The sequence below is a fragment of the Primulina eburnea genome, chromosome 1, assembly GCF_022965805.1.
Source record: "Primulina eburnea isolate SZY01 chromosome 1, ASM2296580v1, whole genome shotgun sequence".
NCBI lineage: Eukaryota > Viridiplantae > Streptophyta > Magnoliopsida > Lamiales > Gesneriaceae > Primulina > Primulina eburnea.
The window spans coordinates 19,393,570-19,407,137 of NC_133101.1; the positions used below are offsets into that span (position 1 = coordinate 19,393,570).

Below are 13,568 nucleotides of genomic sequence, written 5' to 3' on the forward strand. Positions count from 1 at the left end.
GGCTTTGATATCTGGTGAACTAAGTGTTCTTAAATACCCAGAAGTGTAAAATGATCACTAAGAGTTCCAAAACAAGCAGTGTGATAAGTCCTGGGCTGTTGCAAGAAGTTTGTAAAGCCAAAGTCTTTTAGTGGAATCCTTCCTAAAGAGGAAGAAGGGGTGACATAGGAGTTGTTAATCTCCGAACATCCATAACAAACCTGTGTCTCTTTATTTTCCGCATTCACTTATCTGTCTAGTCTCTATTCATTGGTTTAGCCTGATATTGTGTTTTAAGTTGCATTAAAGATTGTTAACCGTTTTTCGCACTTAATAGTAGTTCACATTCTCAATCTATTGAGAATAAGTTTTCAACCGCCTAAAAATGGTTGAAATCAAACTCTTACACGAGAAAATTTGAAAGAGTTCATTCACCTTCCCCCCTCTAAACTCTTTCCTGATCCTAACAAGTGGTATCAGAGTGAGGTTTTTCTCAAACACTGATATCTTTTGAACACTTATGGCATCTTTCAATAAAATTCATATGTTCTCTAAAGAAGATTATTATGATTGAAAGATTCGTATGCAGGCACATCTAGCAGCCCAAAATGACGACATGTGGTATGTCATTACTGATGGGCCAATGAAAATTTTGAAAGTAAACACAGCTGCTGCCACTACCGAAGGTGCACCTCAGATGGTCGAAAATCACAGATCTGAATGGACGGGTGAGGATAAAAAGAAAGCAAACCTGGACAACGTTGCAAAAGATATCCTCTACAAAACCTTGGACAAAAATATGTTTGCAAAGATCAAAACATGCACTACTGCCAAGGAAATATGAGAAAAGCTTACTCAACTATGTGAAGGCAAAGACCAAACGAAAGAGAACAAGCTGACTGTTGCCATTCAAAAGTTTGATAATGCAAAAATGAAGCCAGGAGAAACTTTATCAGAATTCGACGAACGTTTCAGTAGCATTATCATTGAATTCACTTCATTAGGAAAAGATTACTCCAACCGTGAAATTGCTTTAAAGGTTATGCGAGCTCTTCCCAGAGAATGGGACGTGAAGACTATTGCAATGCGAGAATCCAAAGATTTGAACAAACTGGAGCTTCACGATCTCTTTGCTGATCTTAAAGCCTATGAGTTCGAGCTTGGTATACGAACTGAAGAAGATCCATCCACATCTCAACAGACAAAGGAACTGCCAGCTACTATAGTGATTCTTCCGGTCGAAGAGTCCTCAAGTAAGAAATCGGTCGAGCAATTAAGCAATGAAGCCATGTCTTTATTCGTGAAAAAATTCAGTAAATTCATGCGTAAAAATCAATCACAGATGAATAAACCTCACTTCAACAAGGACCATACTGATGATGGTCAAGCTTGTTTTAACTGTGGAAAGAAAGGACACTTTATTGCAGAATGCAACATGCCAAAGAAAGATGAAAAGAAATCAAGTGATAGAAGACGGTTTAAAGACAACAAAAGATACATAAAAAAGAAGAATCAGCGAGTCCTAGTTGCAGAATAAGACAAAGGCAAATGGGCTGATTCAGAATCTGAAAAATCTATTTCTGAAGAATCTTCAAGTGAAAGCGAAGATGAGAAAGTAGAGTGTCTCATGGCTAAAGAAGATCAAGATTCTACTGATGAAATGATATTTGACTTTAACTCTGTTGAATTTACACGAGAAGATCTTGTCACCTCACTTCACGACATGGTAGATGAGTTTAAGAGGCTATCACATCAGTTCAATGAAGCCACAACAGAAAAACAAAAATTAGAAAACAAGTTAGCTCTCTCTAGCTGCTCGCAGCAAAAAGAGGTTAACGGTTTGAGAGTGAAGTTAAGTCTGCTAATGGCTGAGAACGATGATCTGCGAAGATTGTTCCATGTTACCTTGAAAGAAAACAAACGGTTGATTAATACAGTCAACACTTGGAACAAGTCCTCTGTTTTTCTTAACAAGATGCATGAAATGTAGAAACCAGCCGGAGACAAAACCGGAATAGGTTATAGCATTAATGAATGCAGTACTTCCGGAGTATCAACTCAATCGCTACTAGAGAAAGACAGTTTAAAATCAATTAAATTTGTCAGATCTAGCACGGTATATGAACATGATAAGACTGAAGATCAAGGCACTCAAAATGCAAAATTTGAAAATAACAGAAGGCGATGTGGCTTAGGATACGTCGAAATTGAGAATGCTAAAACCAACAGATCATGGTTTAAACGCAGGCCTATTACAACCGCTCACAACGGTTCAAATTGGGCCAGCAGAAAGCCAGGGTCAACTGGAAATCATTCAAAAATTAGACCTAACCATTACCACAACAGCCGACCTGTTCAAAAGAGGTATCAATTGAGTGACAATGACAAACTGTGAAAACAGCATACTGCACAAGCACTGCATACATCATTTGATTACGCACACAATGGCAACCATTTTAGGACACATCATGAAAAATATTTCAGGATAATTCAAGTGTGGATCCCTAAAGGACTGATAAACTCAGGACCCAAATAGAAAAGGGTACCAATTTCTATTTTCAATAATGACAGGTATCAAAGAAAAGAAACCTGGAAGAATCCATCTGGTTCTTGGATAGTGGATGCTCTAGGCACATGACTGGAAACAAAGATCTCTTATCAGAAATAGTTGACTGCAAAGGTCCAACAATCACCTTCGGCGACAATTCTAAGGGTAAAGCTGTGGGTAAGGGTAAGATTATCCACGACAAAATTATTATTAGAGATGTATTTTTGGTAGAAAATCTTTGTTACAATCTGATAAGTATACGTCAACTATGTGACAGTGGTTACATAGTAGAATTTCAAAAAATCATGCACTGTGAGAACCACAGCCAATAATATCATGCTAACCAGACATAGAGAGCAAAATACATACAAAGTCAAATGGAATGATGATTGTCTTAGCATACCCACTTGTTTTGTTGCTTTAAATGGAAACAAAAATTGGCTTTGGCATAAGCGTCTTAATCATCTCAATTTTAAATCCATTGCTACTATCAGTAAACTTAATCTTGTATTTGGTTTGCCTAACATTGATTTTGCTAAAGACAGAGTTTGCAATGCATGTCAATTAGGAAAACAGGTCCGCTCAACATTCAAAAGTAGAGCAAGAAATTCATCAGCTAGAAGGGCAGATTCAGCTATCTTTTTGAAGGCGATAGTTTACAGTGCTTATTATATATATACTTGAAAAGCCAACTCATGTTTCTACTCTATTTTCATTACGAATTAGCCCCCATACAATTCCCTTTAGATTTGATTCCAGAGAGAAGTCAATTCCTCTTGGAAAAAGATCTATCCTTCTGGGCCGCATTCATGGTCGTAGCTATAATAGTTTTTTTTAAAGTAAGAAAAGACTTTAAAATCTTAGTTTCTTCGGACTCTTTAGAAACTGACAAATCTTTTGTGTTATTGGGGTTTTTAGGAGTGGTCTTGGTTATTCCCTTAAGCGTTCCATATCCTGAAATCGCCTATTGCGATGAGAAAAACGCCTTATTGCCCCCACCTAGTCCGGTGCCATTGCCGGGGGAACCGGTTACTCCCCCCGAGGCTCCGCCGGTACCGCAACCAGTCGTTATCCCCCAATTAGACCATCCGAAATCTGGAACTTCTTCATATGGACTTGTTTGGACCAATACCCATCACAAGCCTAGGGGGAAAGAAATATACTCTCGTAGTAATTGATGATTTCTCCATATTTACATGGGTAATATTTCTAAACTCCAAAGATCAAACCGCTGATCAACTAATCAAGCTGCCCAAAAGACTTCGAAACGAGAAAAGTGAAGCAATTGACAGAATCAGGAGTGACAGAGGAACTGAATTTCTAAACCAATTCCTGTCATCCTATTTTGAAGATCATGGCATAAAACATGAACTGTCAGCAGCAAGATCACCTCAACAAAACGGAGTAGCTGAAAGGAGAAGCTGCACACTGAAGGAAGCAGCTAGAACCATGCTAGCCGAATCTGGCATCTCACAAAAGTTCTGGGCTGAAGCCGTTAACACAGCCTGTTATACTCAAAACCGGTCCTTGATAAATAAAAATCATGAGAAAACTCCTTATGAAATCTGGACCGGCAAGCAACCAGACATTGGATACTTTCGCATCTTTGGTTGTAAGTGTTCCATTCATAACAATGGCAAAACACATCTCACTGCCTTTGACGTAAAAGCTGATAATGGTATATTTCTAGGATATTCATCAGTGAGCAAAGCATATAGAGCTTATAACCAAAGAACTCTCACTGTTGAAGAATCCATACATATTGTATTTGATGAGTCATCTATATGTCATGACAACAACAATAACAGCATACATGATTTTATAAATAATTTTGATGCTACTAACCTTAAGACAAGCAGTGAGGATGATGTAGATCTGAGAAAACCAGGTGGAAGCATATCAAAAGAAAATCCAACCGCTCAAGAACAAACTCAACAAGTGAACAAACCGGAAGACAACCAGCAACCGCAAAATGTACAAAATGAAGAAGGAGCTTTGGAACAAGAAGAAGAAATCATTCAACCAACCGAGCTAAATCCATATGGACCATTTCTCCAGTGAAAAAAGGATCATCCACTTGAGCTGGTCATTGGTAACCCTACTGCTCCTCCTAGAACTAGAAATCAAATGATAAATGAATTTATGCATGCTGCGTTTGTTTCTCAGATAGAACCCAAGAAAATCGATGATGCACTACTTGACACTAATTGGATAGAAGCCATGCAGGAGGAACTTAATCAGTTTGAAAGGAGTAAGTCTGGCATCTAGTTCCTAGGCCAAATAACACTCATGTAATTGGAACTAGATGAGTATTCAGAAAAAAAATGGATGAAAGTGGTTTAATTATCAGAAACAAGGCTAGACTAGTGGCTCATGGCTATAGACAAGAAGAAGGTATAGACTTTGATGAATCCTTTGCCCCTGTAGCCAGATTAGAAGCCATTAGAATATTTTTAGCATTTGCGGCATTTAAAGATTTCAAAGTCTATCAAATGGATGTTAAATCTACTTTCTTGAATGGATTGCTAAATGAGGAAGTTCATATAGAACAACCACCCGGCTTTGTTAGTCACACCTTTCCTGAGCATGTTTACAAACTTGACAAAGCTCTATATGGATTAAAACAGGCCCCGAGAGCATGGTGTGACACACAGCCAGAATCTTCTCCAACACCTTGTCCTCTATCGCTAGTTTGCGGGAAGCCACCGCTGCTCTCATAAATTCCTCCGCTAAGTTTGGACTGCTGCTTCTCTCCATTCTTCTTATCTGAGTTGCTTCAGCTCCTTCCTAATCATATTACTTATCCGGTTCAAATTCTGTGGACACAATACCTCCACGTCATTTTCGTAAACATTACACAAATTTTTCGACGACGTCAGTCTGAAGAGACAGTTTTCTCTTTGAAATTCGAAAATACTCATTTTACCGCCGCCAAAGATTTTCAAAATTTACAAAATTTTTATCCACTAACAGTCCTCCACATGGACTGACTGGTAAGTATTTGAACCGTACATACATACACTACATTTACAACCGCACTGAGCTTATCTTGTTTTTGCAACTCGATCGCACTCTCATCTAACTTGCAGGTGTTTAATTCAAACTCACTCAGTAAATCAAGACAATGGCTGCATCTATCACTCAGAACACTGTCGCGGTTAACTTCGCATCCATCTTTGCCATGCCCAACAAATCTATGCAAGCTATGTTTCGAGATATAGAACACTCTAGGCTTCGCCCATTTCTGAGCTGCAGCTATAAATATTCAAACACAATACTAAAAGAGTTCTTCGAATCAGCATACATGAAGAACAGAGAAATTATCTGTATCGTCCAAAACAAGAAAATTATGTACACACAGAAGATGTTTGCTGAATTGTTCAGCCTAACTATTGAAGGAGTAACTGATTTCTCCACACTGCCCAATGGAAATATTGATATCTGTCGAAGTACCTTCTCAGACTGAGAATCTCCTATCTCCCATCCAACTTGTCAAAAATTAGATTTAAAGGTTGAATTCAGACTGTTGGCAGATATCGTTGCCAAGGGATTGCTTGCCAAAGCTGGAGCTTTTGATAAAATCACCTTGGAAAAATTTCTTGTGATGGCCACTATCTCCTCCAGACTGGGAGTGAACTGGTCTGATGTTCTCTTCCAGATATTGGTGGCTATGATTAACAAAGAAAATCAATCGCAAGGCTTTGCAGTTCAAATATGCTATGTGTTAACTGATGCAGGGGTTCAACCAGTTGATATGATAGAGGTTGGCAAAACTAAACTCTTTACCTGGGTGTCAATTGAAAAGTTCATCATAAAGAATCGACCGACATATGAAGTGTTGGTCTCTATCAAAACAGAAACAGGGGAAGAATTTGTGAAACAAAAGAAATTATCAAAAATCGGTTCGACTGCCAAGGTAACTAAGAGGAAGCTAGTTCTAAAGAACAGCTCTGATGAGGAGTCCACAGATAACGTTCCAGTTGCTCAGGTCTTTAAGAAAAAGAGAACTGCACAACCAGCTACGATCAAGCTGGTCAAGCATCTTTCAACACCATTCGTTCCTGCCCCATTACCTGCAATCGCAATCACTAAGCTGAAGGGAATTCAAATTGCAGAACCAGAAATTCACTCATCTTATTCTGGAGTTCCAATCATGCTATCCTCAGATAAGGGCAAACAAGTCTTGATTGAAAATCCACTGCAAAACAATGCAGTTCATACAGCCATAGTACTCGCAAGCGAGCATGTAAATGAGGCTGTACAGAAAAAAGATCAAGATGTTTGATAAGTGGGTTCAATATCGGACGGCTGTAACCTTTGATTCGCTACTTGAAACCGGAAAAATAAACGCAGTCGCTAAGCTTGAACGGTCCATTTTGTTGATATTCAAACCGCACTTAATATTTAAAACGGTCCATTTTTTAATATTTAAACGGCTGCCTTAGCCTGATTGTTCAGGTGCTCAAACTGTTTCTACTGATGAGGTAAAATTTTTTTTATCTGACTTTGATCAAGTTGTCAATTTTCAAGATCAAACAGTCTCTCCGACAAGCTCTCCCACCAAAGATGATTCAACAATTCCTCCAGAAAAATTGCTGCCTTCTCCACAAGATGTACATGAAAACAAGTTGAGTGTATCTGCACTGCCTGCTCAATCTCCTCCAACTTCTCCTTCATAAACGCAACCTGAGGAACCAATTGTGACTAGCGCTAAAACCTCTACTGTCACTGATGATATTGATAAAATCATTGAGAACATCACTGGTGAGCTTCATGAGCCTGATCAATCAAACATTGATGAGAAGCGCTCTTTATCTGAACTGGTTATTCTCAAAAACAGATCAATATCCGAAGAAGGACCACTTGTAGAAGAAAAAGAAGATTTAGAAGATAGTTGTCAACAACAAATTTTGACTAAGTTGAGTACTATGGATCAATCAATTCTGGCGCTTACTCAAAACCAACTTGATCTCAAAGAAGATCTTCGATCACTCAAATTGGATCTCCGAAATTATATCTCCACCAAGGAAATAGGTTTCTCAATCAAGCAAGCTCAACACAACGCTAAACATATTAACATGTGCCTTGGCCTCTCGGACAAAATGACCAGTCTTCAGAGAAATTTAGAACAACGCCTCGACGCCCAAGGTGCTCAGCTTGCGGAAATCATGACTTTCCTCGTACATGGTGATGTCAAAAAGGGGGAAAGAGAGCGTCAAAAGGCAATTCAAGATGCGTAAATATCGGTCTTGAAGGAATTGCACAAATCAAAAGAAAAAGAAGATGAGGCGAAAAGCAGTGAATCAATGTAAAAGGTCCATAGTAACTTTTCTTGAAAAATTACGAATTACAGCAAGTTACTCTGTTTATTGTAATTTCATTCACTTAATGAAATACAATATTTTTCACTCGTATACATCTTCGTCAATATCTTAATGTTTCCTGAGATATACAGCTAAGTTTTGTCATCACCAAAAAGAGGGAAATTTTTAAGAAAATATGATTCCCAAGAATTTTGGTATATGACAAAAACAAGTATTCAGCTGCGGTTCGTATATCAGATTTGCAAACAGTTCAACCGCTCAGTTTATCAGCCGGTGAATCTTTCTATCTGATCAAAGCTCAAAGCAGTTCAACAGCTCACTTCAAACCGTTAGCAGATTCAGCTTTGACTTTAATGTTACCGGAACCGGATCATTAAAGAGAACTAGTTATTGCTCAAAGACATTCTCTGACAGGCTTAAATACATTCAAGTACTACACCGCTTTGAAGTCAACAATACTTACATCAGTTCCAAGATTGATCTACATTTTATTATCTTTCCCAGAAAGAGGAAGACCAAGCATAGACTTAAAGTTCTGCTGTTTATAACAGTTTCCTTAAAAGGAACTCCTTCAGAAAATAGATTCAGAACGTTGTTGTGCAAAAAGAACATTAAATGCATTTATCAAAGATCATTTAATGTTCAACATATCGAAAGCAACACGTCTAAACAGAGGATCAGGTTAACGTTGTTATGTCCTTTCCGACCGTTAAGGAAATCGTGTATATTAACGGAATAATATGCTTGCAGAACTGCTCTCAATTTCTTAGCTGCAATATTACAACTCGCTTGCATATTTAGAAGATCTCAGAGCGCTCTTAAAAAGTTCATATACACCATCGCTCAATCAGCACGCGCAAAAGAGAAATTTATCTGATCATTTAAGGATCATTTTCGTGCTACTAAATCAAAACTAGTTACTCATATCATTAACCCTTTGGTTATTTGATTCGGCTTTGATATCTGGTGAACTAAGTGTTCTTAAATACGCAGAAGTGTAAAGTGATCACTAAGAGTTCCAAAACAGGCAGTGTGATAAGTCCTGGTTGGAGTGGGCTGTTGCAAGAAGTTTGTAAAGCCAAAGTCTTTTAGTGGAATCCTTCCTAAGGAGGAAGAAGGGGTGACGTAGGAGTTGTTAATCTCCGAACATCCATAACAAACCTGTGTCTCTTTACTTTCCGAATTCACTTATCTGTCTAGTCTCTATTCATTGGTTTAGCCTGATATTGTGTTTTAAGTTGCATTAAAGATTGTGAACCGTTTTTCGCACTTAATAGTAGTTCACATTCTCAACCGTTTGAGAAGAAGTTTTCAACCGCCTAAAAACGGTTGAAATCAAACTCTTACACGAGAAAATTTGAAAGAGTTCATTCACCTTCCCCCCTCTAAACTCTTTCCCGATCCTCACACTTTAATACGTTGTCATTTCATGTTAGAAATTTGAATTAAATTTAAAGTTTGAATGAAAATTACGGATCATCAATGTGATAGTGTCTTTTAGTTCTCCAAATTCTTTAGTTAATTGAAGAGTTTTGGATCTTCATATTATTGAGTTAATTGCAAGACTAATTGAGTTAATTAATATTGGATGACTTTTGGTGTCCATTTTCGGAGCTGATAAATAGTGTGTCCATTTCATCAATCAAAAAATTTAAATTTTTCTAATGTTGTTGATTATGTTGATCATGTTATAATGTTTGTTTTTACGAACAATTACATTTACTTCATGTATTTTGTATTCGTTTCTTGATCAAATCCCAACAATCTTAAAACAGATTTCTGTTTTCCCAAAAATTTGATCTTTTTTCTTGTGTTTCAAGATATGGTTATAAAATCAAATACCTCAACACTGCCAGTGCTTGTTCTTACTGTTAGGCTATGTTTGGTTGGAATGATAGGATAAACTAATGATTAGTATGTAAATGATAAAGAAAATGATTGTGATAGGATTGTAATATATGGTGTAAAATAATATTATGTTTGGTAAGATTTTTAAGTGTAGGATAATTTTGAATTTTTTGATGAAAAGACAAAATTGCCCTTCCCCTTCGCGGCGGCGGCGACGTCGGCGATGGCGGCTGGCCGGAAACAGCCAGCGACCAGAAACGGCTGGCCAGAAATGTCGGTCGGTGCCGGAAGTGGGCGGCCATCCGGCGGTCGGCGGTCCGTCGGCGGTCGGCCGGCGGCGTTCGTGGCGGCGGCGGCGGCGGTCGGTGGCGGGAAGTGGTGGTGAGTTTGAATATAAGAGAAGGGTAAAATTGGAAAAATAGGAGGTATTAAGAGTTGGATAAATAATCCTAGGGGGTTTGGAGGTATTATTTTAACCTACCTAATATAACCTAGTCATTCATAGGAGGGATTGACTTGGTTAAATAATCACGCGTACCAAACAGCTGACTAAGTAGAATAAAAAAAATAATCCCCCCTTATCCCTCAAACAAAACGCCCCCTTAGGGTATTGGTCCCATAAGTGAATGCTCCTTTTCCTACAGAGTCAGTTAAGCATGCTTATAAACCAGAGAAACTCGGTCATTCAAATTTTAAGAGGTGGGAATAAAAGATATTCTTTTACCTCACTATGTTGAATTTGGCAAGATTTTTTGGCCAAAGAGAACCCTGCTGGGAGCGAGGGAGATGTTCAATCTGCCAGTGTTATTGATGCATGACGCATTCTAATTTCTTGTGTAGAAATTATATCATGAATGATTTAGCCGACTCGCCATATAATTTATGTATTGACAAATGCATAACTAAGGAGTTATGAGAGCCTTTTGATCAGAAATATAAGTCCGAGGATGTCAGAGCCAATAAATTCATTTTTGGTTGATTCATGGATTACAAAATGGTGAATTCCATGATTGTGATCGGTCAAGTTCAGGTCATCTTGCATGAGATTCATTCCGAATGGTGTTGAGTGAATCTTTCCAAGTTGCAGATATTATTGAGAAAATATCTTTAATGTCGAAAGATTTCAAGAATTTGAAACATAAACAAAAGGAAACAAATGTGTAGGGATTTGTTCTCAGGTTGTGCATTCAAGAAGACAACAAGAGTTTTGAGAAAAGTTGTTCAATCTTGATGTGGCTAAAGCCAATGTGATCGAGCAAGGTCAGAGCTCCAAGACCAAGGAAAACATTGGGCCATTTGGAAAAGGTGTCAAATTGGGACTCAATAACAATATTTACAAGAGAAAAATCTCTTGAAAATTCTGCAACTGTGGTGGTCCAGGTCACAAAGATGCAGAGTGAAAGAAATCGAAGAAAAATAAAGAAATGAATATGGTGGAGACTATATCTCAAGATGTTTCTAGTATGAATCATGTGTTGTTCTTTGTGAAATAAAGCGGTGGATTGATGTTGATGTCATTTGTCAGGTCTCCTCCAATAAGGAGATGTTTGAAATTCTTGAGAAATTCAACAAAGATGACTTTGAATTGACCAAAACTCTGATAGATGCGAGTCAAAATCTATTGAAGAATCGAGGTAAAAGTTTCTCTCAATTAGAATACTATCGAATCATTAGAAATCTGATGTACTTAATGAGTTGTACAAGAGCAGACATAGACTTTTCCGTCAATAAGCTGATTAGATTCACGAATAATCCAGGAGAGGAACATTGGAAAACAATTATGAGATTGCTGAGACTTTAAGGTATACCCGTGACGATGGACTTCACTTTTCTAGATTTCTTATTGCATTGATGCTCGCTCAAGAGCAGACATAGACTTTTCCGTCAACAAGCTGATTAGATTCATGACTAATCCTGTAACGCCCGAAAATTTTAAGGTCCACGCGAACCACATGCATGCAATTATTAAATTCTATTGTATTTTAATTGTTTTTTAAATTACATTAATTAATTATGTTGTGCATTTTGACATGTTTAAAATATATTTTTCTACATGGTTGCATTAAAATGTATTTTTAAAAGGTTATTCAAGTTGCGATCGAGGAACGGAGACCGAGGGCTGAAAAAAAATAGAAAATATTTTTATTAAATAGTTGTTTTTAATTATTTAAAATGTGGGTGATGCTTTTTCTTATTTTTGAAAATATGGGGTTTTGAGGTGATTTTATACGCCGGGACGTAAATTTTTATCGGTGTTGGTTTTCAACAAAAATACGAACTTGTGAGCAATCCGGCTAATAAATTCACAAACTTATTTAAGAAATTTTTTTTTAATATTGTAATTAATCACTAATGAGCTTAAATGGGCCTAATTACATTCTTAATAGGCCTAAGCTTGTTTAAGGGATTAATTAAGTATTTAAAGTGTTAAACCCACTGTAAGGCCCGAGATTTTATCATTTTAATCCGAGATTATTTAATTTATGAATTTTGGAATGTTGAATCATATTCCATGGTTTTAAAATTCCATAGGATTGAAATTTAATTAAAAAGAGTTGTGAGGACCAAATTGCAAATAGTGAAGACTTCAGGGACTAAATTGCAATTAATTGGATTGAGTGGGACACTTGTCCTTGCCATGCTTATTGGATATATAAAAATCTCATTCTTTCTTTAGATGAAACAGCAAGAACGAAAGAAAGCTTACGGGAATTCTCAAATTTCTTAGATTCGAATTTGATTTTTATAAGCTCCGGTTATCAGAATTTTGATCCGAGTTCAGTTCTGTACTCCTCTCGTTGACAGCTACTACAAGACGTAAGTTTTATTGAGTTCTATTATGATTTGAAAATATGATATTATTGGAATTGAATAGGATTCATATATGGTGTTCTTGATATATTAGACATCGTAGAATCGAAGTCAGAACGAAGAACAGACTGATTATGGAATTGTTATGATTTTCTGATCATATTGATTTGGGAATTGAATAGATTTGGATTATAGACTGATTAAAAATTGTATCGGATATGGGTTATTATTTGTAATGGATATCTGATGATATTGTATTGACGGGGATATCGGGATTGTGCCGTTATGCCGTTGAATTGAACTAATTCAGATTAATCAGATTCAGTGTTGAATTGAAAAAGGAATATTGATATTATTATTCTCGATATGTTGTTTCAGATTTACAGAGACAGTCTTGAGTTCAGAACTGATATTGCTTCAGACCGAGACTACGAACGAAAGGTATAAGTCAATGTGGTATTGGGAGATTTCTAGAGTTCTATTCAAATTGATGCCAGGAATAGCTCCGATTTCTAGAGTTCCGTACAGAATGGCACCAATTGAACTGAAAAAACTGAAAGAACAGTTGGAGGATTTATTGGCCAAGGGATACATCAGACCGAGTGTATCTCTTTGGGGCGCTCCAGTGTTGTTTGTGAGGAAGAAAGACGGTTCAATGAGATTCTGCATTGACTACCGGCAACTGAACAAAGCAACGGTAAAGAATAAATACCCTTTGCCTCGCATAGATGATTTATTTGACCAGTTGCAGGGTTCTTCTGTTTATTCCAAGATCGATCTGAGATCTGGATACCATCAGCTGAGAGTCCGGGATTCTGATATATCGAATACAGCATTCAGAACCAGGTATGGACATTACGAGTTTATCATCATGCCTTTCGGTCTTACAAATGCCCCAGCTGTTTTTATGGGTCTGATGAATCGAGTCTTTCAGAGGTATTTGGATGATTTTGTTATCATATTCATTCATGATATTTTGATTTATTCAAAGAATATGATTGAGCATGCAGAACATTTGAGAACTGTGTTGAAAATTCTGAGAACTGAGAAACTATATG

The 13,568-nt window shown here is 37.3% G+C and overlaps 1 protein-coding gene across 1 annotated transcript; it reads left to right on the forward strand.

The window, feature by feature from the left end:
• Nucleotides 1–595: 595 nt before the first annotated feature.
• LOC140805396 (uncharacterized) lies at nucleotides 596–4,588 on the forward strand. The gene is made up of 6 exons (XM_073161670.1): nucleotides 596–707; nucleotides 849–1,442; nucleotides 1,542–1,939; nucleotides 2,551–2,710; nucleotides 3,446–3,694; nucleotides 3,750–4,588. Exons 1-6 carry the CDS (start codon nucleotides 596–598, stop codon nucleotides 4,586–4,588), a joined length of 2,352 nt encoding a protein of 783 aa, XP_073017771.1.
• The last annotated feature ends 8,980 nt before the right edge of the window (nucleotides 4,589–13,568 follow it).